Source organism: Orcinus orca, chromosome 15 (genome assembly GCF_937001465.1).
Source record: "Orcinus orca chromosome 15, mOrcOrc1.1, whole genome shotgun sequence".
Lineage (NCBI taxonomy): Eukaryota > Metazoa > Chordata > Mammalia > Artiodactyla > Delphinidae > Orcinus > Orcinus orca.
In genome coordinates this window covers 89,078,399-89,104,788 of record NC_064573.1, presented here as the reverse complement: position 1 = coordinate 89,104,788, position 26,390 = coordinate 89,078,399, and the positions used below count along the sequence as shown (strand labels likewise).

Below are 26,390 nucleotides of genomic sequence, written 5' to 3'. Positions count from 1 at the left end.
ATCAATAAGTTGGTTATCAATGAATTGTATTCCGTGGGAAGGATAAAACATGGGTTAAATATTCACCTGTTGAAGAATATCTGGGTTGGTTCGGCTTTTTGTCTGTAATGAACAAAGCTGCAGTGAACATTCACATGCAAGTTTTTGGTATGAGCACGACTTTTCTCTGGGATAAAAGCCCAGGATTGCAGTACTGGACTTTGTGCATTTTTAATATCCCATGAGGCAGCAGTGTCCAGCCAAGATTGTTGTTTTTATTAGTGTTCTGGTTGCACAGGTAAACAAGTTTTGAGGGTTCTGCCCCAGTCATCTTTTTCCTGAGACCTGTTATCTTAATGAGCTATTTTGCCAAATGTGAGGTTTTTCAGGGATGCTCCTACCATGTCACAAACGAAATTCTTACACTAGGCAGACTGAGGGCTGCGGGAGTAGATAGTGTCATGATCACCGGAGACCGGATTTCTCTCCTTTCACTCAGGGACGATGGCCCCTCTACCTCTGTCTCGGCACTCAAGCGCCTGGAGCGCAGTCAATGGACAGATAAGATGGATCTGCGGTTTGGTTTTGAGAGACTCAAGGAGCCTGGTGAGAAGACAGGCTGGCTTATCAACATGCACCCTGTAAGCACCTGTGCTTTTCCTCCATCTTCCTCCTTCCATTCAGGAGGGTGGCTGCACCCCTTGTGGCATAGCCCTTGTCTGAAGAGTAGGTGACCCCCAGCGGGAACCTGTTGTCTGGGCAATACAGGTAGAGATGGGATTGTTCGTAGCTCTCCTGCTTTCCTCTCTAACTTCTTTGGGTCATAAAGAGGCCACTGGGAAGACTGAGGTAAGGGGCATCCCTGTTACCCATAAGAATAAAGCTTTCAAAGATGAGGGAGGAACAGAGAAATTCCCATTTGGAGGCTGTTATGATGCGGTTCTTGTGAATGGGGCCAGTAGTGTTTATGCAAAAGGGTAGAGAAAGATTTTGTTTTTAAAGTGCTCAGTTTCCCAGAGAAGGAGGAAAAGGCTCTTGTGCTGTGTAGAGGATAACTTTGTGCCCATGTTGACTGCTTCTCTTGTAGACGGAGATTTTAGATGAAGATAAACGCTTAGTTAGTGCAGTGGATTACTACTTTATTCAAGATGATGGGAGCAGATTTAAGGTAAGCCCTTGACATCCAAGAAGCTAACAACCACTCAGTAATGAGGCATAGCTGGGCTCAAAATGGCAAGTGTCCTTTTAGCTCTGCAACTGTGAGGAGAAGAATTGGGAGGCTTGCGGTGTGCAGCTTCCTGAAGCCCTTTAGGGACATGGGCCCCTTGGAGCCACATTAGTCACCACTTAAGTTGTCCTAAGAGAAGCTAGCTCAGAAAGACTGAAAGATGAGCAACATTGTGTCTCTTAGACTCTTGCCCCGGTGATATGTGCAGGTCCTAATTTTCTATTGCACTGTCTCTCTTAAGATATGTCAAGGTCAAGGATGCATTGGATCTAGGCTAGGCTATATCACGGGTATAACAGCAAACAGCCTGTCTTCATTTTTCTTCCTTTTTTCTTTCTCATCACCCCCCTGGATGGGTGTGACTCTTGCAGGTGGCCTTGCCCTATAAGCCATATTTCTACATTGCAACCAGAAAGGTAAGTCTGTGGTTCATGGCCTCAGGTCAAACGACCTGTGCCTCGTTTTGTGGGGGGATTTAAAACTGGAAATAAAGAGGCTTCAAGAGAAATAAGCAAGGAAGGAAATAGATTTTACTAATGGGAAGTCCTTTCATTCTGATCCTGATTTAGGGTTGTGAGCGAGAAGTTTCGTCTTTTCTCTCTAAGAAGTTTCAGGGTAAAATCGCTAAAGTAGAGACTGTCCCTAAAGAGGATCTGGACTTGGTGAGTATCACCCAGCCCTTTCAGGGTAAATGAGGCCGGGTCCACCCTGCCCATGGGGTGAGATGGGAAGAGGACAAGTTCCACACCTGTGGGACAGTATAGATGATGGGCTTTGGTGACTGTCCCTGTATCCTCTTAGAGAACTCTAGTGGCATAGTTGGTGCCACATGCAGAGTTGAACAAGGTGCTTTGGAGTTGCCAACTCTTCAAATCATTTATTTACCTTTGAATCGTCTCGCCTTATTTCCTCTCCCCAATGTAGTATTTTTTTTCTCTTTGAATTCATGAGCACCATCTCTTCACTCTGTAGCCAAATCACTTGGTTGGGTTGAAACGAAATTACATTAAGCTGTCCTTCAATACCGTGGAGGACCTTGTCAAAGTGAGGAAGGAGATCTCCCCTGCTGTGAAGAAAAACCGGGAACAGGGCCACACCAGTGATGCCTATACGGCTATGCTCACCAGGTAAGCTTCATTCACATAAGCAGAGCAGCCAGTCAGTCCACAAGGACTGTTTCCCATTTTTCCTACGTTTACAAGATGGGTAGGAGGTGGGAAAACTCAGCAATAAAATTACCTTAATGATTGGCTCCATTCAATGTGGAAACAGTTTTGAGCAATTAGGTAGACTTTCTTTCTTTTCTTTTTTTTTTTTCTTTTTTTGCGGTACGCGGGCCTCTCACTGTTGTGGCCTCTCCTGTTGGGGAGCACAGGCTCCGGACGCGCAGGCTCAGCGGCCATGGCTCATGGGCCCAGCCGCTCCGTGGCATGTGGGATCCTCCCGGACCAGGGCATGAACCCGTGTCCCCTGCATCGGCAGGCGGACTCTCAACCACTGCGCCACCAGGGAAGCCCTGGTAGACTTTCTTATATGTTCCCTTTGTGTTAAATAAATGGTGGATTCCCAGGCTGTATTTTAGCTGTCCCTTTTTTCTTACATAGAGGGTAGATTTGTGGCTCCAAATTTAGTTGCTGTAACAGTAGACATTTTAGATTTCTAATCCCACCATCTTAACACAGTCTGTTTTCATGGTTTTTAGTAAGTGTTAAGATGTCTGCAATTTTTATTAAATACCTATATTTACATAGCACATCTTCTCCAGAGATCCCTGGGTATTATACAGAGAAATTTAAATATAGGACAACAAACACTGTTCATTAAATATTTAGACAGCAACAGTAACAAGAAACAGGGTAAGAGATTAAGAAGAAATCTTGGCTAATTAAAAGTTATGATGACTTCCACATACAGATGGCCAACAGGCGCATGAAAAGATGCTCAACATCTCTATTAGGGAAATGCAAAGCAAAACTACAGTGAGGTACCCCCTCACACTAGTCAGAATGGCCATCATTAAAAAGTCTACAGGGCTTCCCTGGTGGCGCAGTGGTTGAGAGTCCGCCTGCCGATGCAGGGGACATGGGTTCGTGCCCTGGTCCAGGAAGATCCCACATGCCGCGGAGCGGCTGGGCCCGTGAGCCATGGCCACTGAGCCTGCGCGTCCGGAGCCTGTGCTCCGCAACGGGAGAGACCACAACAGTGAGAGGCCCGCGTACTGCAAAACAAACAAACAAACAAAAAAAACTACAAATAACAAATGCTGGAGAGAGTGTGGAGAAAAGGGAACCCTCCTACACTGTTGGTAGGAATGTAAATTGGTGCAGTCATTATGGAGAACAGTATGGAGTTTCCTCAAAAAACTAAAAAATAGAGTGCCATATGACTCAGCCATCCCACTCCTGGGCATATATCCGGACAAAACCATAATTCCAAAAGATACATGTACCCCTATGTTCGTAGCTGCATTATTCACAATGGCCAAGACATGGAAACAACCTAAATGTCCATCGACAGATGAATGGATAAAGAAGATGTGGTATATATATACAGTGGAATACAACTCAGCCATAAAAAAGAATAGAATAATGCCATTTGCAGCAGCATGGATGGACTTAGAGATTATCATACTAAGCGAAGTAAGTCAGAAAGGGAAAGAAAATACTATATATCACTTATAATGTGGAATCTAAAATATGATACAAATGAACTTATCTACGAAACAAAAACAGACTCATGGACATACAGAACAGACTTGTGGTTGCCAAGGGGGAGGTGGGGGGGGAGGGATGGATTGGGAGATTGGGGTTAGCAGATGCAAACTATTATATATAGAATGGATAAACAATAAGGCCTACTGTATAGCATAGGGAACTATATTTATTACCCTGTGGTAAACAATAATGGAAAAGAATTTTTAAAAGAATGTTTATATATGTATAACTGAATCATTTTGCTGTACAGCAGAAATTAACACAACATTGTAAATCAGCTCTACTTCAATTTTTAAAAAAGGCACACAGAAAGTTAAGATGACTTCAGAAGAACTAATTGTATCCTCTGACAAAAGTTGATCAGTTTGGGACCCTGAACATTTCTGCACACTACCCCCCCACAGTGGCCCATTAATTACTTTTCAGAATATTGCAAGTTGTAACCAGAGACCGAGTCCCCAGAGGCCTGCCTTCTCTAAAACCCATTGCCTTTCTTTCCCCCCTTAATAGTCCATTCGGTATTTGAAAGCTTAGTGGGCTAATATTGGAGTGAATATTCTAGTGACAATGATTCCCTCTTTGATATGGTAAGAATAATTATGATACAGAAATAGTCACTGTTTACCTGTCACTTCACCATGCCTACAGCTTTGTGGCTAGTACCTCATGACGCTCTTGCAGGGTGGGCCTGTTACTGTCATCCTCGTTTTCTTGATGAAGAAATAAGCTCAGTGAGGGTGGGTCACATCTGTAGACATGCCTCCCAAGTAACAGTTTCCTTTCTTTGCTCTTTTAAATGGGGTGTAACTTACGTCCTATAAAATGAATGTCCTAAGTATACTGAATTTCCTTGTGTCTGTGGCCTGCTGCTTGGTGGGGTGGGGTTCATCCAAGGTCATTCCTTACGAAGGGCCTGTCCTGATCATCTCAGCCACCTTGTAAAACTTTAGTGTTTTCATTGTATGGACACTGGTCTTCCCCCCTCCAGCCCCTAGCGGAGCATAGTTGAAAAAGCTGCTGTCTTTATTTTGCAGTGTTCTACAAGGGGGCAGTGTGATTACTGACGAAGAGGAAGCCTCTAAGAAGATTTCTGACCAATTGGACAACATTGTGGACATGCGAGAGTACGATGTGCCCTACCACATCCGCCTCTCCATTGACCTGAAGATCCATGTGGTGAGTGGGCTATTGCATGTGGGCAGTTCCTGATAGCCAGGAGGTGATACTGAAGGATAGATCCATAGAGTTGACTTCCTTGGACAGATGTAGAAGTCTTTAGTTAATGCACCACACGTCCTGCAGGCTCACTGGTACAACATCCGGTACCGAGGAAGTGCCTTTCCAGTGGAAATTGCCCGCCGCGATGACCTTGTTGAACGACCCGTAAGTACTACTTGCATTTCTTCCATCTTAAACTTTCCAGTTGTTTTTGGAGAGTGAATTCTGCGCTGAAAGGTGAATTTGATTCAGAGGTTTGTTTGCTTCTTTTTCCTCAGATACCTTCTTAAAAGAATTATGGGGTAGTTGTTTTTTTCATCAGTTTCTGACCTGACAGTATAATTTGACTTTGCACACAGACATCACGTGACGTCAGTATTTGAGCTAGGCTGGATCGGAACATTTGAGGGAAAGCTCTGACTTCCATTTTGGGTGGTTAATAGTAAAGTGATATGTTGAAAAGTGGATTCTTAACTGGTTTGGGGACAGCTTTGTAATCTTGGGAAAGTCTATACTCTGTTTTCTCACATCCAAAATGAAGTTGTCAGTTCTGTATCATAATCTCCTGTCAGGGTTGCCATAAAGGACAAAATGTATGTTTAAGTTTTCATATCCTCATGGTATTCTGGACATAGGTCATTCATCCCCAAGATGCCAGTCCCACTTCCTCCTGAACCTTTCCCGGCAGCAGCTTGACTCTTACTTTTAGTAACTGGCAGTAGAGGTGGAGGTGGTGGGTGTCAAGAGGACCACAGGGTCTCCAGAGCTCAGCTTGGTTTGTGGCCGACTTAATGCTACATTTTGTCCCTTCAGGACCCTGTGGTTTTAGCATTTGACATTGAGACGACCAAACTGCCCCTCAAGTTTCCTGATGCTGAGACTGATCAGATTATGATGATTTCCTATATGATTGATGGTCAGGTGAGTGGTGCCTTCTGGGATGTAAGCTCTCTGTGAATAAGGACCATAGCTGGTCCCCAAACCAGAACAGTGTCCACCCTTGGTTAGTACTTTTTTTGTGAATAATGAGTGAGTGGAGTCCACAGAACCTGTTCTAACATCCAGCCACGCCCTGCCTTCCAGGCAAATCTGAGGATTAGGTAGAGTGTCTCTTCTTGGGAAAGCCAGGGCGCTTCAAGCTGCTGCAGAGATTTCGTAGCGAGAGTCTCTGGGCTGCGTGTGAGAGGTGTGTCTTTGGCTTTGTGTCTCTAACTCATACTGACTGCTAATGAACTTCCCAGGGCTACCTCATCACCAACAGGGAGATCGTCTCAGAAGATATAGAAGATTTCGAGTTCACCCCCAAGCCAGAATATGAAGGGCCCTTCTATGTCTTCAATGCGCCTGATGAGGTAGAGGTGTCACTTGGGAAACTGCTTGATGTTTGGGGTAGAGTGGGAAGGGGAGGCAGACCTGGTGACCCTCTTAGGCCTCAGCATTCCTCTAATCATAGCAGCAGCTGGACTCAGTCCCCAGTGGTTGGTCCTCGTTCACCTGGAGGCCCTGTTGGGTTGGAAATAACAGGCTCACGTGAGGTTGCTGCTCCTCAGCTTTGGAGAGCTGCCTGGAAATCGCTTGAAGGAGAGTAAAAGCAACCCTCTGACTGCTAAGATTTGTTGAATTCAGGTTCATCTAATCCAAAGATGGTTCGAACACATCCAGGAGACCAAACCCAACATCATGGTCACCTATAATGGGGACTTTTTTGACTGGTGAGTCAGAACGGGGGTGGGGGGTGGGGGGGGAGGAGCACCGCTGGGTGGCGCGGGTGGGCTCCGCACTGTGATTGAGAGGAGTTCGCATGAGGCGTCCCCTGGGGGCAGTCTTCCTGGTCTCTTAGGAATTAGAGACTCACTGCCCCACGTGCTTGTCCATCCTCTCATCATTAGGCCGTTTGTGGAGGCCAGAGCAGCGGTCCATGGACTGAGCATGTACCAGGAGGTTGGGTTCCAGAAGGACAGCCAGGGGGAGTACAAAGCACCCCAGTGCATCCACATGGACTGTCTCAGGTAGGCCCCACAGCTCACCTGGCAGCTGGTCACAGTGTCTCATGAGGGCTTCCTGTGAGTGAGGTCCAAGGTTCCCTTCTCGCACACGCTGGTCCTGTCCACAAGAAGTAGCTCCCATCATCTGAGAGAACAGTGGCTGCCGGCTCTGCCCAGGTCCCGGGATGTGTCTTTCATCATTTGTTCATCCTTCATTCAGTCAGCAAACACATGCTGAGCACTGGTCCTCAGGGTGTGGAAACCAGACCAGAAAGAAAGACCTGGTAGAGTGAGGCCCGGTGCTATGGGAGCTCGTGGAGGGGCCTTGGCTTCCCACACGAGGTTGGGATGTGGCAGTCAGGCTCGTGCATGGTGTCCAGGCAGGCTGGGGTGTCCAGGCTGAGGACAAGTGTGCAAAGTGGCTCAGAGTGCTGAGGGGCAAGGCTGGAGTGGAAGGAGGTCTCGTGGGCTTTCTGTGCCTGGTGGGGAGGGGTTTTTATCTTGGTGGTCATGGGGAGCCATTGATGCGTTTTCTCTTTAGCCCTGGTGTTACGGCACGTGGATTGAAGGGGCAGGCTGGGTCATAACGTGCACAGGAGTGAAGAGGGCTGGACTAGAGATATTTGAGAGCCGAGGACTTGGGGATCTCTAGATTTGGGGACAGGTGCAGGAGGCATGGCGAACTCTGGTTCTCAGGGCTTGGGGTGGGCTTATGGGGGAATAGAACAGAGCTCGGGTTCCGAGTAGCAGCAGGCCTGGGAGCCCTACCCACGTGGAGGGCCTGGAGACTGTGGGGCACTGTGATGTGGTAAAAAAAAAAAAAAAAAAGTGATAGTTGATAGATTCTCAAGAAGAGAAGTAAAAGAGAAGCGGGCACCCTCAGTGGAGGCAGCAGCGCCATGGAGGCCCCAGTGGGGCATTTCTGAGGGAGAGGACGGCCCACAGGGCAGAGAGGCCAAGGACGGTGAGATTGGATGCTGCCAGTAAGAAGATGTGGGTCCTAGAGAGACAACGGTGTGTGTCATGGGGGAAGAGGTGGAGATGGGCGCGAGGTGGCCTGGAGTGTTTCTGTGCTAAAGGGATGGTGCAAGAGGATGAGGAGAGTTTGACGACAGGGTGTGAGGGGCGGGGAGAGCAGGGCAGAGCCTGGCTGTAGAGGGGACAAGCCGTGGAGGGATCCAGAACGCCAGAGGGCGCAGGTTCCTGCCTGCCCCCCTTTGCGTTTCTCTGTGAGGCTGAGAGGAAGGCCGTGGGGCTGGAAGGACTGGCTCTGGCATCTCCTTGTTGGTGGGTTTGTCTGTGAAATTGACTGGATCCGGGTGAAAGCTTTTCACAAGGGGCCTGCACCACGTGACGCCTTGGAGATCTTTGGGTGCCCATCAGGACCCTGCATCTTCCTGTGGTGTGTCCGGCTTTGCAGCCTCTCACAGGTTCCTGGGCTTCGTCTCAGAATCATTTCTGGCTTTTGCTCTTTCTCATTCCCAGGTGGGTGAAGAGGGACAGTTACCTTCCCGTGGGCAGCCACAACCTCAAAGCAGCTGCCAAAGCCAAGCTGGGCTATGACCCCGTGGAGCTGGACCCCGAGGACATGTGCCGGATGGCCACTGAGCAGCCCCAGGCACGTGCCCTGCCTCGCTGAGTCGCCCTTCGGCTGGCGGTGGTGGCCTGCTGGGCGCCTCATTGACCTTACTCTCTGATATTCTCTCCTTAGACGCTGGCCACCTACTCGGTGTCAGACGCAGTGGCCACATACTACCTGTACATGAAGTACGTCCACCCCTTTATATTCGCCCTGTGCACCATTATCCCCATGGAGCCCGATGAGGTCAGTGCCTCTCCTGGCCCGCTGCCTGCCAGGGGTGGTCCCAGGCAGCTGATGCGGACGCAGCCGTTGGAGTTTGGTGTTTGGCTTAAAGCCTGGCGTTTCCCCCGTAGGTGCTGCGGAAGGGCTCCGGGACGCTGTGTGAGGCCTTGCTGATGGTACAGGCCTTCCACGCCAACATCGTCTTCCCCAACAAGCAGGAGCCAGAGTTCAGCAAGCTGACAGATGATGGCCACGTGCTGGATGCCGAGACCTACGTGGGTGGCCACGTGGAAGCCCTGGAGTCGGGCGTGTTCCGCAGCGATATCCCCTGCCGGTTCCGGATGGTGCGCCCCTCCTGAGGCTCCTGAAGCTGGGCCTCTTCCCACCAGTGCTGTGGGCGGACCCAGGAAGGACCCAGCCCACAAGGGCTGAAATAAAGCCCTTGCCCCTTGGGCCCCTTGCCAGCCGTCCTTTGTCTGGCCTGCCCTTTAGGGTGCTGTAGGGCGAGCACTTGGCTCCTTCTGGAGCATTCTCTTTGTAGCGTCCCACCTGAGGCAGGTTACTTGGTGCGAGGGCATTTTCCTCTCTTACTCATGTCCTCTCTTGGTTGTTTGTGTTAGAATCCTGCTGCCTTTGACTTCCTGCTGCAGCGGGTGGAGAAGACCATGCGTCACGCCATTGAGGAAGAGGAGAAGGTGCCCATGGAGCAGGTCACCAACTTCCAAGAGGTGACGCACGGGGGGCTGGAGGGGGGACAGTCCGCTTACACGTCTCGCCTTGCACATTGGCTTCTTTCATCAGCATGTTTATTGTGCACCTATTGTGTGGTGGCGCTTGGGCGCCGAGACAGAGGACACGGGGCCTGGTCTGGTCTAGTTAGGACAGGAGAGCGTGGTGCTCACAGTGAGTGACTCGATTTGGTGAGGTGGGAGAATTTCACAGAGATGGCGAAGGCTTTCGGGACAAAGTGGTGTGATGTGGGAGAGAGGAAGGCAAGTGAAGGGTTTCGTGCCAGTTTACCTGAACTGTATTTTGTAGGCAATGAGGAGCCATTGGAGGATTTTAACTTTTTATTGTCAAGAGACTTTAAAAAATGATGGTAGGAGTTCCTACAAATTACAGGGCAGAATATAGTGACTGTAAAGTCCATCACATAATGGTTAGAAAATGCCATATGCAAAGCGTGTCACATGACTGGAGGCCCCAGGCACCTCCCACTTCGCTGTCCTGTTCCTTTGGATGCGGCACATCTTGGGTCTCTGTCAGGTCCTGCTCAACACTTTAACATATTCAGCTACTTTAGTACTTTGCAGTTCTTACCATTTCTAGGATTGATTTCAAGAAACGCCTTATAACAGATTCACCAGGCAAAATTCAAACAAGAACGTGTGCACATGCTCTGCAAACTATGAAGTACTGTGCAGCTCTTGTCAGCTGCAGCTATCATGTACTTTGGGAACTCTCTGTGAACCAACCTGAGAAGGGAGTCTAGGCTGAATAACAAATAGGAGTTAAAGAACAACTTGAAAGGAACAAAGTTACTACTTTCTTTTTTGAGGAGTTGGTGTGGGTGTGGGCGCAGCAGGCGGGATCTTAGTTCCCAGACGACCAGGGGTCAAACCCAGACCCCTGGCAGTGAGAGCACTGGGTCCTAACCACTGGACCACCAGCGAGTTCCCAAAAGATACTACTTTCACGTCCAAGAACCAATGAAATGAGTGAGGAGTGAGGCTTAAGGTATGCTAACTGGAGGGACTCCAGACACCTTAGTGAATCTGGATGTGAACTCTTTCTAGGTGACAGGTAGTATGTCTTAGTAGCTGTCTCCAAAGTCCCTGAAACTTCTCTATAGGGTGGCCCAGGGTCTTTAGGGGAAGGGCAGCAGGTTCACCTTTTTGTTCCTGAGTGATCATCCGGGCAGTGGTATGATGACAGCTGGTGGGAGGTGTCAGCTGGGGGCTCACAGCGACATCTGGCCTGTCCAGATGTCATCCCCTGTCATCCCAGCCTTCCGCCCCTTGTTTGGGTCGTCTTCATCTTCCCTCCAGAGCAGCATTTCAGACCTTGCCTTAGCACAGAGATGGATGGGGGATTGTTCTCCAAATGGCTCATTTGCCTGAGATTCAGTTAGAAACAATAAGTATTACGTTTCTGGTATTTCCTGTTCTACTTGATAGATGTTCCTTTTAGTCATTTTTTCCTTACTAGCTTGAGTTTGACTTCTTTGGAGGGTTTTAAGGAATTTTTTAATACTAAGGGCAATTTTGCATTCAAGTGATTTTCTAATGTGACTTTACCAAAGTTAATGTATTTCATAAAATATGGCTACCCTTCTGATTGATGTTTTTCTTCTGGTTAATTTTTGCATAATTTAGATGTTTTCCAGTTTATACTTGAATGTCTAGAGATTGGCAAACTATAGCCCATAAGGCCTGTTTTTGTACAGTCAGCAAGCTAAGAATGGTTTTCATATTTTTTAAATGTTGTAAAAAAATATGTGATAAGATTGTGGCCACAAAACCTGAAGTATTTATTATCTGGCCCTTCACAGAGGTTTGCCGACCCCAGATCTAAAGGTTTTTTTTTTAGCCAGCTTGTCTAAGAATGCCAGTGTATTCAATTAAGTTATCTAATGAGTGTTAGATAACTCCTAAATACAGTAGTTCTCAAATTTTAGTGCTGCATATACATTTTGGATCAAATAAGTACATACCTAATGTTCTGGTTTAACTAGGTGTTACATTTGGGGAGTGAATAAAAATAAAACAAAAATACGCGGCTATCAGAGCCTGTTTAGCCTTTTATAGTTTCAGTGACTGTTTTTGTTTTTTAGGACAATATTTTTATTTCTAGAAGCTCTATTGGTTCTTTTTCAAATGTGCTTTATTTCTTTAAAGTGGACTTTTTCTCTTGCTGATTTATTTATTTTCTAATTTTAATTTTTTTTTGAAGTATAGTGATTTATGTTTCAGGTGTACAGCAGTGTGATTCAGTTTTTTATATATATATATATATATACACACACACATACGTATACGTATGTACATACATATGCATATATTCTTTTTTTTTTTTTTGCCTGTGCCGCGTGGCTTGCAGGATCTTAGTTCCCCAACCAGGGATTGAACCCATGCCCCTGCAGTAGAGGTGCAGAGTCCTAACCACTGGACTGCCAGGGAATTCCCTATATATATATATATATTTTTTCATATTCTTTCCAATTATAGGTTATTACAGGATACTGAATATAATTCCCTGTGCTATACAGTAGGTCTTTGTTGTTTCTCTTCCTGTGTTTTAGATTTTTGGTCTTTATTGTCTTTAATTAGCCTCATTTTAGCATGTTTACTCCAGGAGGTTACTTCTCTGACGTTCTCAGGGGTCTCCTCCCACTGTGTCTTCTCTCAGTCACGGTGGGTGTTTTTTCCCCATGCTCAGCAGTTTTGGAATGTGAATTCCTCTTCAGTAGGAGGACTGTCAGGTAATTTTACAGTTTCTTCCTGGTTCCACAAAAGTGACACAGGCCTGATGTCCCTTCTTATCTGGTTCCTTGGCTGGAGGGTCTCAGTCTTAGTGGAGAGTTTAATGCAAATCACAGACCTCTTAGCACCCGTGATGACAGATGCTCAGGGAAGATGCTTTCTTTGCCCAGAGCCCAGAATGCACATGGTTTTGGTGAGCAGACTTGTTCTAGTTTATTCTTTTACGGAGGTGGCCTTTGAGAGTCCTGCCTTTATTTGGGGCTCTGTGTTTTGTCTCCCTGTTGTGTGTAGCCTGCCCCTCCCTGAGGAGGCATGAGAAGTGTGAAGGAAAGAGCTCACAGCACAGGCCTGAGGCCGCTGACCTCGGAAAGGCCTGCTGCTCGGCTGCCCTTGGCGTCTGGGAACTCGGGTTCCAGCAGGTTTCTCGCTTCCCTCTAATAGGAAGGCCGCACGGAAGCTCAGTTTCTTGTGCAAACAAGGTGGTCTGTGTGAGCACCTGCTTTCCTTCTGGGATTCCGGGTTTTGGTCCATGCAGGCAGAGCTGCCTACGTGAACGGCCCCCAGTAAGAACCCTGGGCAGTGGGTCTCCACAAGCTTCTCTGGGAGACAGCGCTTCTCATGTGTTGTCATGGCTTGATGCTGGAAGAATTCAGCTCATCCCAGCTTGAGCCTGGGCTCTCCCCAAGCGCCTTTTTCCTTTGCTGATTGAGCTCTGTGTCTTTTCCCTGTGAGTCACCAAACCTGGGGATGGTCTTGGGGACCCCAACGCAGGGCCCGGCCCTGCCAGGCACCCATTGAGTCAACTCACTGCTCTGGTTTTGAGTCTGCTCATCACTTTTGTTCTCTGGGGATGACTTAGAAGCTCAGAACTGCATTTACAGGGATATTTTTCACATTTCATTTAGGATTTCTAGGTGTTTGGCATTAGGAGGGTTTTTAAGCTAATAGCCTTGGGCTGGAAACAGAATCTGATTCATTGGTTTATAAAGTAATGCTGGAAACAGTCTAGCATCACAGTTCAGAGCAGGTGTTTGGTCTAAGAGGGCCCGTTCTTGAGCCCATACTCACCTCTTGAAACTTCTCATCCATCAGATGAGGGATTGCTGGGATGTTGATGTTGTGTCACACACCTGCACCATGGGGGCACTCGGGGCACCCAGGAAGTGTGGCTCTTTTTTTTTTTTTTTTTTTTTTTTGCGGTACGCGGGCCTCTCACTGCTGTGGCCTCTCCCGTTGCGGAGCACAGGCTCCGGACGCGCAGGCTCAGCGGCCATGGCTCACGGGCCCAGCCGCTCCGCGGCATGTGGGATCCTCCCAGACCGGGGCACGAACCCGTGTCCCCTGCATCGGCAGGCGGACTCTCAACCACTGCGCCACCAGGGAAGCCCGGAAGTGTGGCTCTTGATAATCTAGCTGGGTCCCCTACTTGCTAGCAGATGGGCCGTGCCATGTGAGGCCACAGACTCTGCACTTTTCTCCCGAACCCCAGAGTTCTTTGGGGTGGAGGCTGCTGCTTCCCGTGATGCTGTCCTGTCTTTTCTTGCAAGTCCCCTGCACATCCAGGGCCTGGTGTTGGTGCCTGTCATCTGTCGTCCGTCTGCAACCCATGGTGCTTTCTCTGTCACTCTGTACAGTCTCCAAGTTTTCGTCTTGGTCGCCAGCCTCCACTTCTTTCCCCTTTCTCTGTAGGTGTGTGATCAGATTAAGGCCAAGCTCACCTCCCTGAAAGATGTTCCTAACCGAATTGAGTGTCCCCTTATCTACCACCTGGACGTGGGGGCCATGTACCCCAACATCATCTTGACGAACCGCCTGCAGGTGAGAGAGATTTTTACATCAGAATCAAGCTCTTTTGCCCAAACCCTAATTGCTCCCTTCCTGTCCCCTCACAGCCCTCTGCCATGGTGGATGAGGCCACCTGTGCTGCCTGTGACTTCAACAAGCCTGGAGCAAACTGCCAGAGGAAGATGGCCTGGCAGTGGAGGGGCGAGTTCAGTGAGTGTCCGCCCTGGGTGGTGCTGCTCAGCAGGGAGCCCAGCAGGGGCTGGGTCTCTATCACACACTCTCTTCCCATCACCCCTCCCAGTGCCAGCCAGTCGCAGCGAGTATCATCGGATCCAGCACCAGCTGGAGTCAGAGAAGTTCCCTCCCTTGACCCCAGAAGGCCCAGCCCGGGCCTTTCACGAGCTGTCCCGCGAGGAGCAGGCTAAATACGAGAAGCGGAGGCTGGCAGGTGAGCAGTTGGGACAGCGTGCATCTCCACAGACTGCGTTTTCTCTGACTTGAGTCTTCGTTGGGCTGTGTTGGTGTGTCACCCCTTGAGGTCAGTCGAACCAGTTGTTGAACTAGATGAGACCACTGGGAACTAGTTCGTCCTATAGGCTTCTTTTTGTCATTTATCCTTCGGTGCGTGTTCAGCTACCAAACCCTCCCTGTGGTCTTCATGTGTTTGGTCCGTTCATACGGGGCTGCCATTTCTTTGATATGCTTTGCTAGCACGTCTTTCTGAGTTTTCTGCTCCTTTGCATTAACCTAAAAAGCCACGTTTGTTGGCATCCATTGCCTAGCTTTCTTGGCTGTGTCCAGGAGGCCTGTCTGCTGTGTGGAGTCTCACGTGCCCCCTACTCTCAATTGTGCCTCAGATTACTGCCGGAAGGCATACAAGAAAATCCACGTGACCAAGGTGGAAGAACGTCTTACCACCATCTGCCAGCGGGAGAACTCCTTCTATGTGGACACAGTGCGTGCCTTTCGGGACAGGCGCTACGAGTTCAAAGGTCTCCACAAGGTGAGGCTGACCTTTGTGAGGTCGGAACAGAGTCTAGTTTCTGAGGTGAAAATCCTTGCTTGGCGCTGTCTGGATGTGTTACTCCCCACCTCTGGGCTGGTACCTGCATTCAGACAATAAATGTGCAGTTGTTCTTAACTTTGAAGAATTAAGGGCCTGGGGCCTCGCAACTATTCTGAATGATTGCTTTTAAAGTAATTATCTAGAGCAGTGGGTCAGCAAACTATGGCTGGGCCAGTCATTTTTATAAATAAAGTTTTATTGGAACTGAGCTGCATTTGCCCTCAGCAGAAACTGAGGCCTGCATGTGTACAGTACACACCATGTGGCCCTTTACTTTGCCAACCTCTGACCAGGAGGAGTGAGGGGGGTGTTTTTACTGACATGTTTGATCCAGGATTAGGATTAGGATTAAGATTAAGGGAAATACATAGAAATACATAACAATACCTCAGTTGTAATATCAACAAATAATTGTGTTCTATTTAAGCAAATCATTTTTTTCTGAGAGACCTTCCTTCACTGCTAGACTCAGTGAGTCTTCACATCCCACCCTGCCTTGATAGACTGTCATCATTGTGCTTTATTATCATTTTTAACTTTTTTGGCTTTTTATTATGATAAAATATACACAACATGAAATCTAACATTTTTAAGTGTACAGTTCAGTGGCATTAAGCAAATGCACATTGTTGTGCAGGTATCACCACCATCCCTCTCCAGAACTCTTCATCTTGCAAAAATGAAACTCTGTTCTACCTTAACAATAATCCTCCATTCTGTACCTTCTGTGGACTTTGGTCACTCTAGGGACCTCATATAAGTGGAGTCCCACAGGATTTGTCCTTCTGTGACTAGGTTATTTCTCTTAGCCTAATGTTGTCAAGGTTCATTCATGTTGTAGCTTATGTCAGAATTTCCTTTTTAAGGCTGAATAATATTCCATTGTATGGACATAACACATTTTGTTTATCCAGTCATCCATCGGTGGACAGTTGGGTTGCTTCCATGTTTTGGGTATTGTGAATATTTCTGCTGTGAATTATTCACCCATGGTGTACAGGCATCTCTTTGAGATCCTGCTTGCAGTTCTTTTGGGTATATATCCGGAAGTGGAATTGCTGAATTGTATGGTAATTGTATTTTTTTTCTTAAAGGAGAAAAATTTTATTTTACTTTAAAATTTTTTAAAAAATATTTAATAAGAGTTTCAGAACTCTTTTTTCTTTTTTAAATTAATTAATTAATTATTTTTGGCTGTGTTGGGTCTTCGTTTCTGTGTGAGGGCTTTCTCTAGTTGTGGCGAGCGGGGGCCACTCTTCATCGCGGTGCATGGCCCTCTCACTATTGCAGCCTCTATCATTGCGGAGCACAGGCTCCAGACGCGCAGGCTCAGTAGTTGTGGCTCACGGGCCCAGTTGCTCCGTGGCATGTGGGATCTTCCCAGACCAGGGCTCAAACCCGTGTCCCTTGCATTGGCAGGCAGATTCTCAACTACTGCACCACCAGGGAAGCCCTACTTCTAAATTTTTAATTAATTTATTTGGTTGTGCTGGGTCTTAATTGAGGCCCGCTGGCTCCTTAGTTGCGGCATGCGTGTGGGATCTAGTTCCCTGACCAGAGATCGAACCTGGGCCCCCTGCGTCTGGAGTGCAGAGTCTTAACCACTGGACCACCAGGGAAGTCCCGGTAATTGTATTTTTAATCTTTTGAGGAACCACCATACCTTCTCACTTTATTTTAATTAAACTATTGAGTTACTTGTTCATCTGTCTGCCTCCTCAGAGTGCCGAAAGTGTAGTGACTGTCTTGTTCTTTAGAGTCTAACATATTACCTGGCACATAGTAGGCACTCAATAAATTTCTTAATTTTTTTTGTTCTTTAAATACCAGACCTTTAAAAGAATTTCTTCTCACATTGGACGGGGAATTTGCTGAAATATTTATGACCTTCTTTGCATTTCTTTATCAGTTGCTCTTACTAGGGACCTCCTGAGTAGCTCTTGTTTCCCTAGTTAATGAGACACAGATGGGCCTGGCTTCTTGTCCTAGGGTACCTCAGGACGGCCATTCGCATCGCGGAAGCTTGGCAGTGCGGTGTCGCCGGCCCCCCACACTTCCTGTTAGCTGAGACTCGCTTCATTTCAATGGAGCAGGGGGAGCTAAGCTGCCAAACGCCAGCCTCACAGCTGCTGGGGCTGAGCTGGGGGAGCTGAGCTGCCTGTCGGCCTCCTTGAGGCTCAGCGTCCCGGGAGGTACAGGCTGTGTTGACACGAGGGCCAGGTGTCACCGTGTTGAGCCTCCCACCCCGACCCCGGCTGGCACTGGGCGCTCCTGGAGTCCTGCGTGCCCCCTCCCCACCCCCTCAGCACTAACAGCCTGATGTCTTCCCGTGTGATACAAATCCTGGGAAGCCTTTCATTCGCTCAGCACGTTTACGGAGTGCCTGTTATGTGCCCGACATTCTTCTAGGTACTGAAAAGGTATCAGCTGGGGGAGTAAAGGTGAAATGTTCTGAGATGCAAGGAGAATGTCCGGTGTTTGACCACTGTGACAGCATGTAGCCTAGCAAACGGAAAGAAATGCTGCTCGGGCAGGAAGTGAGTTCATACGCCCCCAAGCGTCCATGTCTGTCACCGTCCCTAGTGGCTGTGTCTACTTTATTGAGGTAACATTGACGTGGGATAAATCTGACCCTTTCAGGTGGGCAGTTCTATGGATTTTGACAAACGCATACAGCTGTGTAACCACCACCACAGTGATGAGAACATTTCCTTTGCAACCAATTACAGTAGCACACGGTCCTGGTTAGCGTTGCGGTGTCCATCTTCCACCGCTTGGTCTAGTGTCTGGTAAACAGTTGTGTGTTCATAAGTATTGGCTAAGGGGTAAATTGTTATTCTAAGATGTTGCCTCTAATGACGTGCACTTTGCTTTCAGTCAGTGGTTTGTGAGTTACGTAGTTTGAGAGACCCTGTCACTCAGCTTGTCCAGTCTATTAATAAGAGAGTAAATGGAATGACAGGACTTGGACTGGGAGCCCCTGGGCCTCTAGTGGAGCGAAACCCCTGCCTCTGTCACTGGTCTTCAGGCGTGGATTTCATCCCCTTCTCCAGGTAGCTGCCGGGTTCTGGGTTCTGTCCCAGGAGGCTGAAGTTGCCCCACGTCTGAGGTGTCCAAGTGAGTTGTTGCTGTCATAGAGTATTTTCTCCTAGGCCATAGTCTCACAAGAAATAAAAATGTAATATCAATATATTCCTTTGTGTTCAGCACTCCTTTCAGGATATCTGTCTTACATGGGGCAGTTCTAGATTGAAGGTGATTCCGGATTGGTGAGAACCAAGCGTGCCGACCCTGTGAGGAACAAGTTGATGTTGTTTCCGTGTTAAGTTTCTCGGGTGTGATAGCAGTATTGAGGTTCTGTGGGAGAGTGTGCTTGTCTGGAAGTTGTATGCTTAGGTATTTAGGGGGCTCTGGTCATGAGAGCTACATCTTCCCATTGTTTGTGCCGAGAGAGAGAGAGAGAATGGAATAAAGGAAATATGGCACAGAATATCAACAGTGGCCCCTCTTGCATATGGTCTTCACTCTACTTTTTTTCAAGTTTCCTATAGACTGGAAATTTGCAACATAGTAAACCTTGGGCCACTGGCCATAGAGAATGTGAGCTGGAAGAGTGGGGGATGATCACCTTGTGTGGGTCTCAGGTGTGGAGAAAGAAGCTATCTGCGGCGGTGGAGGTGGGAGAGGCAGCGGAAGCAAAGCGCTGCAGGAACATGGAGGTCCTGTACGACTCCCTGCAGCTGGCTCACAAGTGCATCCTCAACTCCTTCTACGGCTACGTCATGCGCAAGGGGTAGGCTCCTGCCCGGGTGCCTGGTGGGGCCGGTGGGGCTAGTGGACGAAGGGAGGAGCTGAGATGCGTGGGGCCCATGGGCACGAGTGAGAGGGGAGAGGCAGGGCCCCAGTTCAAGGAATGTGGCAGAGCAGGTTGGGTAGGGGTGGAGGTCACGCTGGCTCAGAGGGTCCTGGGCATCAGCGGGGTCAGTACTGCTGGGCATGTTCTTCTGAGCATCCTGGGCTGCAGACAGCGGTGTGTAGTTTCTGGCATACGACTAGTGAGGGGTGTAAATAAAGCCTTCTGAGAAGTCGAGAAAGCCAGGGCTGGGTGTCCTAAAGCCCCATAGAGACTGTGCCCGTGATCAGAGGCCAAAGGGAGATGAGGCAAGGTGGGGCCTGTGTCCATTGGACCGACAGCCAGGTGGGTGGGGGCCTCGGGAGAGCAGGTGATCGAAGGTGAGGCCTAGCCCCTGTGGTTGGAGACTGGGAGGGTCGGCATGGCGGCCTGGAGAAGGGGAAAGGTGGTGATGGGGCCAGGGACTGGTCTGAGGGGGAGAGGCCTTGATTCTCTGTTGCTGCTTTTTAATGGCAGAGAGGGAGGGGCTGAGAGCAGGGCTAGAACCGGAGCAGAGTTCCCTGGGGCAGGAGGGCCTGGCCTCAGGTCGCTTGACACCTCTGAGACCCGGTGTGAACACTGAGCCAGGTGGGCTGGTGTTTTCCCTGAGAAGTCAGTGGATGAGAGTGGGCTTTGGGAAAACAGAGGAGGCGTGAGACGGTGCTGGGGAGAGTGGGAGGGGACTCAGGGACACACGGCCATCTGGCTGGTATTGAGAGTCCTGCTGAGCTGAGGTTGTGAGCTGTTGCAGTGGCAGCATGTGGCATCCTTCCAGAACTTTCCTGAGCGGAGCCCTGCACCTTGAAGTAGGAACAGAGGAGTGTCCTCAGCACAGAGCTAAATTCAGCCTTAGTTCTTCCCTGCTTCAGATGTCCCCTCCTCCCAGCCCCAACTCTAATGACCCTCTAGAGGGAGCCCCTCCCACCCCCTCTGCTGTGACTGTCCCTCCCAGGGCCCGCTGGTACTCCATGGAGATGGCTGGCATCGTCTGCTTCACGGGGGCCAACATTATCACCCAGGCACGGGAGCTGATTGAGCAGATTGGGTGAGTGCTGCACTTGGTCAGCTGCTGAGGCTGGGTGGGCCGCGGCCTGGTGGGGAGGCCGGATGGCTGGGGGAGAGAAGGGACAGGTTGATGAAGATAGAGCTGGAGAGGGGCAGGTGTTTCGTTCTGTGGGTTCACAACCGGGGGAGCCTTGTCCACCGTAAGGACTTGACAAGGGGGTTCTTGCTCTGTAGGCGTCGATGTCCACCATCCATGTGGTCTCATTTCTCTGTTTCCCTGAAGGAGGCCCTTAGAGCTGGACACAGATGGAATATGGTGTGTCCTGCCCAACAGCTTCCCGGAAAACTTTGTCATCAAGACGACCAGTGTGAAAAAGCCCAAGGTGACCATCTCCTACCCTGGGGCTATGTTAAACATCATGGTCAAGGTGAGCCTGCGTCTCCAGTAGGGGGCTACCATCTGGGCTTGGCTTCCTCGTGCCACTGCTCTGACGGGGATTTGGGAAAGGGGGCTGGGCTGGCTGTCACTGACATGCTCCCATCCTGACTTCAGGCCTCCCTGTCTCCAACGTTCAGATTGTTTTTCTCTAGCCTGAGCATCTGTCCAGAAAACGCTATGCTCAAAAGTTACCTGAGTCTACATTCGCCTTCAGCGTAATACCCAGACTTACAGAAAAAATGCAAAAATAGAGAATTTCTGTATATCCTTCAGCCTGCTTCCCTTAATGTTAAGTAAGATCTTTTATAAACCGCAGTGTAATTGTCAGAATTAAGAAGTCACCTTGGCACCACACCGTAACTCAACTACAGCTGTATTTGGATTCCCCACTTTTTGTGCACTGCGTTTGGGCGTCCTGTCTCCTTAGTCCCCTCCAGCCTGGCAGCCCCTTGGTCTCTCTGGTCTGTTATGACCAGGACACTTCGATACTGGTCAGGTGCTTTGCTAACTGACCCTTAATTTGAATTTGTCTGTTGTTGTTTGTTATTAGACTGAGGTTATTTGGGGTTTTTGGAGGAACACTCCAGAGTACATGCCCCGTGTTGGCATTCTGTCAGGGCATGGTGTTGGGACCTGCACTCCCGCTGCCTGCTGGCTTCCCAGTGTCGCGTTATTGGAGTGAGCCAGTGAGTCCACACTCCCAGGAGGAGTGGCAGAGTCTGGCCACATAGCAAAGCCACCACTGTAATTAGTAAAGACAGTGGAGGAGATACTTTCGAGATTCTGCAGATGTGCCGTTTCGCTTGGAACCTTCGCCCCCTGGTTTTAGCGCTAGCAGTGGTCTCAGCAGTGGTTACAGCAGGCATCACTCTGCCCAAGGCGACTCTAGTTCCCTCATTCCTTGAAAATTATTCATCGGAACCTTCTGTAAGGAAGAGCTGCCACCCTTCCCTCCCACTTACTCCCTTGCTTGTCTCTTTATTGAGTCATTTGTTAGGTCGGTGTGGGTTTGCGCATGTTTGTTCTGTTGGGCCACAACCCAGTTCTGTCCTGGCATGTTTTGTTACTCAGCTTGTTCCCCTTTGGCCGCTGGGGGCTCCTCCATATTCACCCGCGTGTCCTTGAGACATACCCCATTCTGGGGTTTGGGTTTGGCTTTTTTTGGAGTACTTTCTTACTTCCTGGGACTACAAGACACTCCAGCCTCATCTTGTATTTCCCCTGTCCCACCCTGGAATCAGCCATTTCCCCAAGGAGCCTGGCTTCCTTTTATTGGAGAGTGGTGTTAGAAACCGAGATGGGGTCTGAGGTGTCACTGCTGCTCACAGCAGATTGGCTAGGAAATGTGTGTGTGTATAATAACCTTGCACGCATGAATGTACGTTTATTTCTCTCTTTATCTGCATATATATTTAAAAATATATAACCTGAGTCTATTGATATATCCAGCTCCAATCTATTCTCTTTTCCTTATTAGTAACTTCTTTCTCCTGTTTCTAGTTTTCCTAATGTATTTATTTATTTGTTCAACCCTAGTATTTGTGTAAAATAGGTTCAGAACCATGTGTCTGTGAGCAGTAAGCTCACCAGCTGCAGTCGAGCGTTTTATCTTTAGTCTTACACCACCCAGGCAACACAAGGTTTGCCAGAGTTTCTTAAGCCAGCCCTCTGGCAGGGTTCTGTCATGCAGCGATAATGAAGTTAAGCTCGTTTGTCCCAGTCTGCAGGCTCTCTTGGGGTCACCCTAGATCCTGGTTGAATGTTTTTTAATTTGCTTACAGTAAAATTCACTTTTTACAGGGTGAGGTTCTGTGGGTTTTGATTCACACATAGAGGTGTGTGTCCACCACCACAGCGCAACACAGAATAGCCCACTACCCCAGAGGTTCCTGGGTGCTGCCCCTTTGTTGTCAGCCCTTCTCCTTACACCCAAGCCTGGCTCCCCAGCATGTCCTTTGTGTGATAGTTTTGCCTTTTCCAGCGTGTCCTATGAAAGGAAACATGCGTGTGACTTTCTGGACCAAGCAGGATGCACTTCATTTTATCCACGTTGGACACGTGTCAGAACTTGATCCCTTTCTCTTGCCAAGTGGTGTCCATTGTATGGAAGAGCCCCAGCTCTTGGCTGATATGTCCACCCCTTGGAGGGCAGCTGGTGGTTTCCAGGTTTGGACGATCGCAAGTGAGGCTGAGCCCCTCTTCATTCTTGCTGTGCAGGAAGGCTTCACCAATGAGCAGTACCAGGAGCTGGCTGAGCCTTCCTCGCTCACCTATGTCTCCCGCTCAGAGAACAGCATCTTTTTTGAGGTTGACGGACCCTACCTTGCCATGATCCTTCCAGCCTCCAAGGAAGAAGGCAAGAAACTGAAGAAGAGGTAGGAATCCCACAGACTTTATGCTTAGGAAAGGAAATGGATAGACTAGGTTTAACAACTCCTCCAGGAAGTGGACCAGGAGCCAGGATGGGAACAGACCTCAGTTCTAGTTTTTTGGCCTTTTTGATTCAATTTGGAAAGCTGTTCTCGACACTGATGCTACCAACTCTGTTCTCCACCTGTTATATTCTGGTTCTACAGATGGCAGGCCCTTAAGTCATTTTTAGTTTGGAGAAGCATAAACCTCAGGATGGAGAGATGTTTGCTGCTTGATGGATGCTAGAGGGGTGGGTAAGAGCAGGAGGAAGGCCGAGGGCGAGGAGAAGCAGCCAGCATCCCAGGCTTTCCCTCTCTGCTGTGCTTGCCTGTGTTTCTAGGTATGCCGTATTCAATGAGGATGGTTCCCTGGCTGAGCTCAAGGGCTTCGAGGTCAAACGCCGTGGGGAGCTGCAGCTGATTAAAATCTTCCAGTCCTCAGTATTCGAGGCCTTCCTTAAGGGCAGCACCCTAGAGGAGGCGTATGGCTCTGTTGCCAAGGTGGCCGATTACTGGCTGGACGTGCTGTACAGCAAGGTAAGGCCACCCTCCTCACCTGGCTCTGAGGGTCCTGCAGTCAGAGAGGGTCCTGGTGAGCAAGGTGACAGGTGAACTCAAGGCTAATAATTCTGATGGGCTCCCACTACTTCCTTAGTTCCAGGGCCTCTCAGAATCCCCCCTTAACTTCTATAACCAGTGACAGAATTCTGTGAAGGAAACAAATAGCATGATAATGAACGAATTGTAAGCTGTTTGTCCTCAGATAGGCCCCCTGGACTCCTCATCGCTGAAGGAAGCTGCTGGCTCCTCAGCTGGTCCAGCTGCTGTCCGGCTGGCCTATGCCTCTTCTCCCTGCTGGTTCCTCCTTTCCCCATCTTCCTTTTCCTTTTAGGAGAAAAATCAATTCTCTGTCTTTTCTCTTTTTCTGCAGTCTTTGTGCTAATAGCTCAATAAACGTTTCTTGATATTTTTCTGCACACTTTAATAAAAGGTACGGTTTTGTGTGTGGTGTAAGTGTTGCTGTATGCTGGTATGAGACAGCCCTATTACACTGCTGCCTTCAGCTCATCAGGCTAGAGAAACGCAGACTTTCACTTGGAGGAAAGTCTCGGGTAGCCTCACGGTGGTGCTCCCTTCCTTCTGCGTGACGTTTTGCCCACTGCCTCTTTCTCCAGGCAGCTAACATGCCTGATTCTGAGCTGTTCGAGCTGATCTCTGAGAACCGTTCCATGTCTCGGAAGCTGGAAGATTATGGGGAGCAGAAGTCTACGTCCATCAGCACGGCCAGGCGCCTGGCTGAGTTCCTGGGGGATCAGATGGTGAAGGATGCAGGGCTGAGCTGCCGCTACATCATCTCCCGGAAGCCTGAGGGGTCTCCGGTCACAGAGAGGTAAGGGTTTCCAGTGTTAAGGAAGGAATTCCTTAAGGGTCTCGTATGCTCACGTTGAAAACCTGCATCTGTTGTGGAACCTCTGTCCTTCCATAGAGAGATGAGCTTCCTTAAACAGTACAGGGAGGGATTTCCCTGGTGGTGCAGTGGTTAAGAATCCGCCTTCCAGTGCAGGGGACGTGGGTTCGATCCCTGGTCGAAGAACTAAGATCCCACATGCCGTGGGGCAACTAAGCCCGCATGCCGCAGCTACTGAGCCTGTGCGCTGTAGAGCCTGCTCGCCGCAAGAAAAGATCCCCTGTGCTGCAACTAAGACCTGATGCAGCCAAAAATAAATAAATATTTAAAAAAACAGCATAGGGATAGTCTGGATTTAGAAAAGGGAGGAACTAGGCCTCAGACCCCCTGCAGATCAGATGACAGGAAGGCTTTCTGGGGCCCTGGTGGGACCCCTGAGAGAGCGTGGTGAGCCCATCCACCTGGAGCTCGGAGAATCTGGGTTCTTGGGAGACCAGACTGAGAGCACCCTCTCAGTCAGGCATAGGGGAGTGGGGATGTCTTGGAGGGTCTGCTACGATGGGCCCCATCACAAGGTCCATTTCAGGTTTAGGACAGGACTCCAGATCACTCACACCCCCGAGGAGACTGATGCTGTGCTTTTCGAGTTGGGATGATTGAATCACAGCTACGTGTTACATCACTGATAGAGCAAGAAAAGCAGACTGCAGGGCGACACATGCAGTGTACTTCCACCTGTTTAAGTTTACACACATAGAAAGTACTCTTATTTTTTTATGGGTACACAAAATAGTTCTATAAAGCATGCATGGGATTGATAAACACCAAGAAAAATATGGTGTTTACTTCTATATGAGGAGGGTCAGGAGAGCTGCACTGGGGACTTCATCGTCATCTTTATTTTTTCATCCATGAAATAAAAACGGCAGGGCCAGTTTGATAGGACTGGGTGGTGGGTGCACAGGTGTCTGTTGTGTTCTTTCTAAGTTTCTTCATGATATTTCACAATAACAAATACTTCCTCCAATGAAAGAAAGGGGTAGTGACAGTTGCCCTATTGCTTTGCTAATGATGTGAAAACTGGCTTCATTTTCAGGTGAGCAGGTGGGCTCTCTAATATTTTACCCAATGAATAATAATTTTTTAAGTGTTTAATTACATACATGCACATGAATATATAACTTATGTAAGGACACTTGTATAAATAGCTCTGTTAACAGTGGCCAAACACAGACCAGATGGCCAATGATAGGGGATTGTACATTAAACCGTGGTATTTTAATATGATGAAGTATTCTTTAGTTATTAAGTATGATAAACATCAGATATAGGTATAGTTTATACAAATAACTACAATAAATAGAAACATAGGTTACAAAGTAGGTCATAATAACTTATTTCCATGTAGAATATGTGTGTACTTGATAAGTGCTATGACCTGGTTTAGGGAGGTTTTCACATTGTTGAGTTTTGTGTCTCTTCTTGCCCAGGGCCATTCCACTCGCCATTTTCCAGGCAGAGCCCACGGTGAGGAAGCACTTTCTCCGGAAATGGCTTAAGAGTTCTTCCCTTCAAGACTTTGATATTCGGACAGTGAGTGCTGGTTTTTTCCTACTCTCAGAAGTTTAGGAGGAAAACTAGACAGGGCAGAGTATCCCTGACTCAGGTCTCCTTTTTGGCTGGAGACTTCACTCTTGATTTCCTCCTTTCTGTTATGTAATGAATGAGGAAATAGTTACATTTTAGGGCAAAACTGGAGAAGCTAAATGTTGGGGAGGCCCTTTTAACTGTTCTCTTGGATGGACCAAGGCTTGGGGTCTGGCACAGGCTTCTAGTGCTGGCTTGGCCCCCTACCAGCTCTGATCCCGGGAGAGTCGTTTACACTCTCCACTTCAGTTTCCTCCTCTGCGAAATGGGACCTTTTACCTTAGAATTTCTGAGAGGGTTAAGTAAGACACGTGAAGCATGCCGCTG

At 48.6% G+C, this 26,390-nt stretch overlaps 1 protein-coding gene and 1 non-coding gene across 5 annotated transcripts in view; one reads left to right on the top strand and one right to left on the bottom strand.

Annotated features, from left to right (window-relative positions):
• POLE (DNA polymerase epsilon, catalytic subunit) overlaps window positions 1–26,390 on the top strand; it is a 56,308-nt gene that overhangs the window by 4,570 nt on the left and 25,348 nt on the right. For 3 of the 4 annotated variants that reach the window (XM_004276622.3, XM_033440618.2, XM_033440621.2), the window contains exons 2-27: window positions 479–620; window positions 1,067–1,147; window positions 1,579–1,623; window positions 1,777–1,869; window positions 2,180–2,334; window positions 4,956–5,097; window positions 5,224–5,304; window positions 5,953–6,060; window positions 6,381–6,491; window positions 6,766–6,851; window positions 7,029–7,148; window positions 8,610–8,742; window positions 8,836–8,949; window positions 9,060–9,272; window positions 9,549–9,656; window positions 14,100–14,228; window positions 14,303–14,405; window positions 14,497–14,643; window positions 15,053–15,198; window positions 18,906–19,054; window positions 20,106–20,198; window positions 20,442–20,586; window positions 22,815–22,972; window positions 23,350–23,545; window positions 24,184–24,398; window positions 25,907–26,009. In XM_004276622.3, the coding sequence (XP_004276670.1) occupies window positions 479–620; window positions 1,067–1,147; window positions 1,579–1,623; window positions 1,777–1,869; window positions 2,180–2,334; window positions 4,956–5,097; window positions 5,224–5,304; window positions 5,953–6,060; window positions 6,381–6,491; window positions 6,766–6,851; window positions 7,029–7,148; window positions 8,610–8,742; window positions 8,836–8,949; window positions 9,060–9,272; window positions 9,549–9,656; window positions 14,100–14,228; window positions 14,303–14,405; window positions 14,497–14,643; window positions 15,053–15,198; window positions 18,906–19,054; window positions 20,106–20,198; window positions 20,442–20,586; window positions 22,815–22,972; window positions 23,350–23,545; window positions 24,184–24,398; window positions 25,907–26,009 (3,316 nt within the window). Of the gene's footprint in view, window positions 1–478; window positions 621–1,066; window positions 1,148–1,578; window positions 1,624–1,776; window positions 1,870–2,179; window positions 2,335–4,955; window positions 5,098–5,223; window positions 5,305–5,952; window positions 6,061–6,380; window positions 6,492–6,765; window positions 6,852–7,028; window positions 7,149–8,609; window positions 8,743–8,835; window positions 8,950–9,059; window positions 9,273–9,548; window positions 9,657–14,099; window positions 14,229–14,302; window positions 14,406–14,496; window positions 14,644–15,052; window positions 15,199–18,905; window positions 19,055–20,105; window positions 20,199–20,441; window positions 20,587–22,814; window positions 22,973–23,349; window positions 23,546–24,183; window positions 24,399–25,906; window positions 26,010–26,390 lie in introns of those variants that run through there. The other variant, XM_033440619.2, reaches the window with a different exon arrangement.
• On the bottom strand, window positions 16,808–16,880 carry TRNAW-CCA (transfer RNA tryptophan (anticodon CCA)). Its single transcript has one exon. It is a non-coding gene; the product is annotated as a tRNA-Trp (tRNA).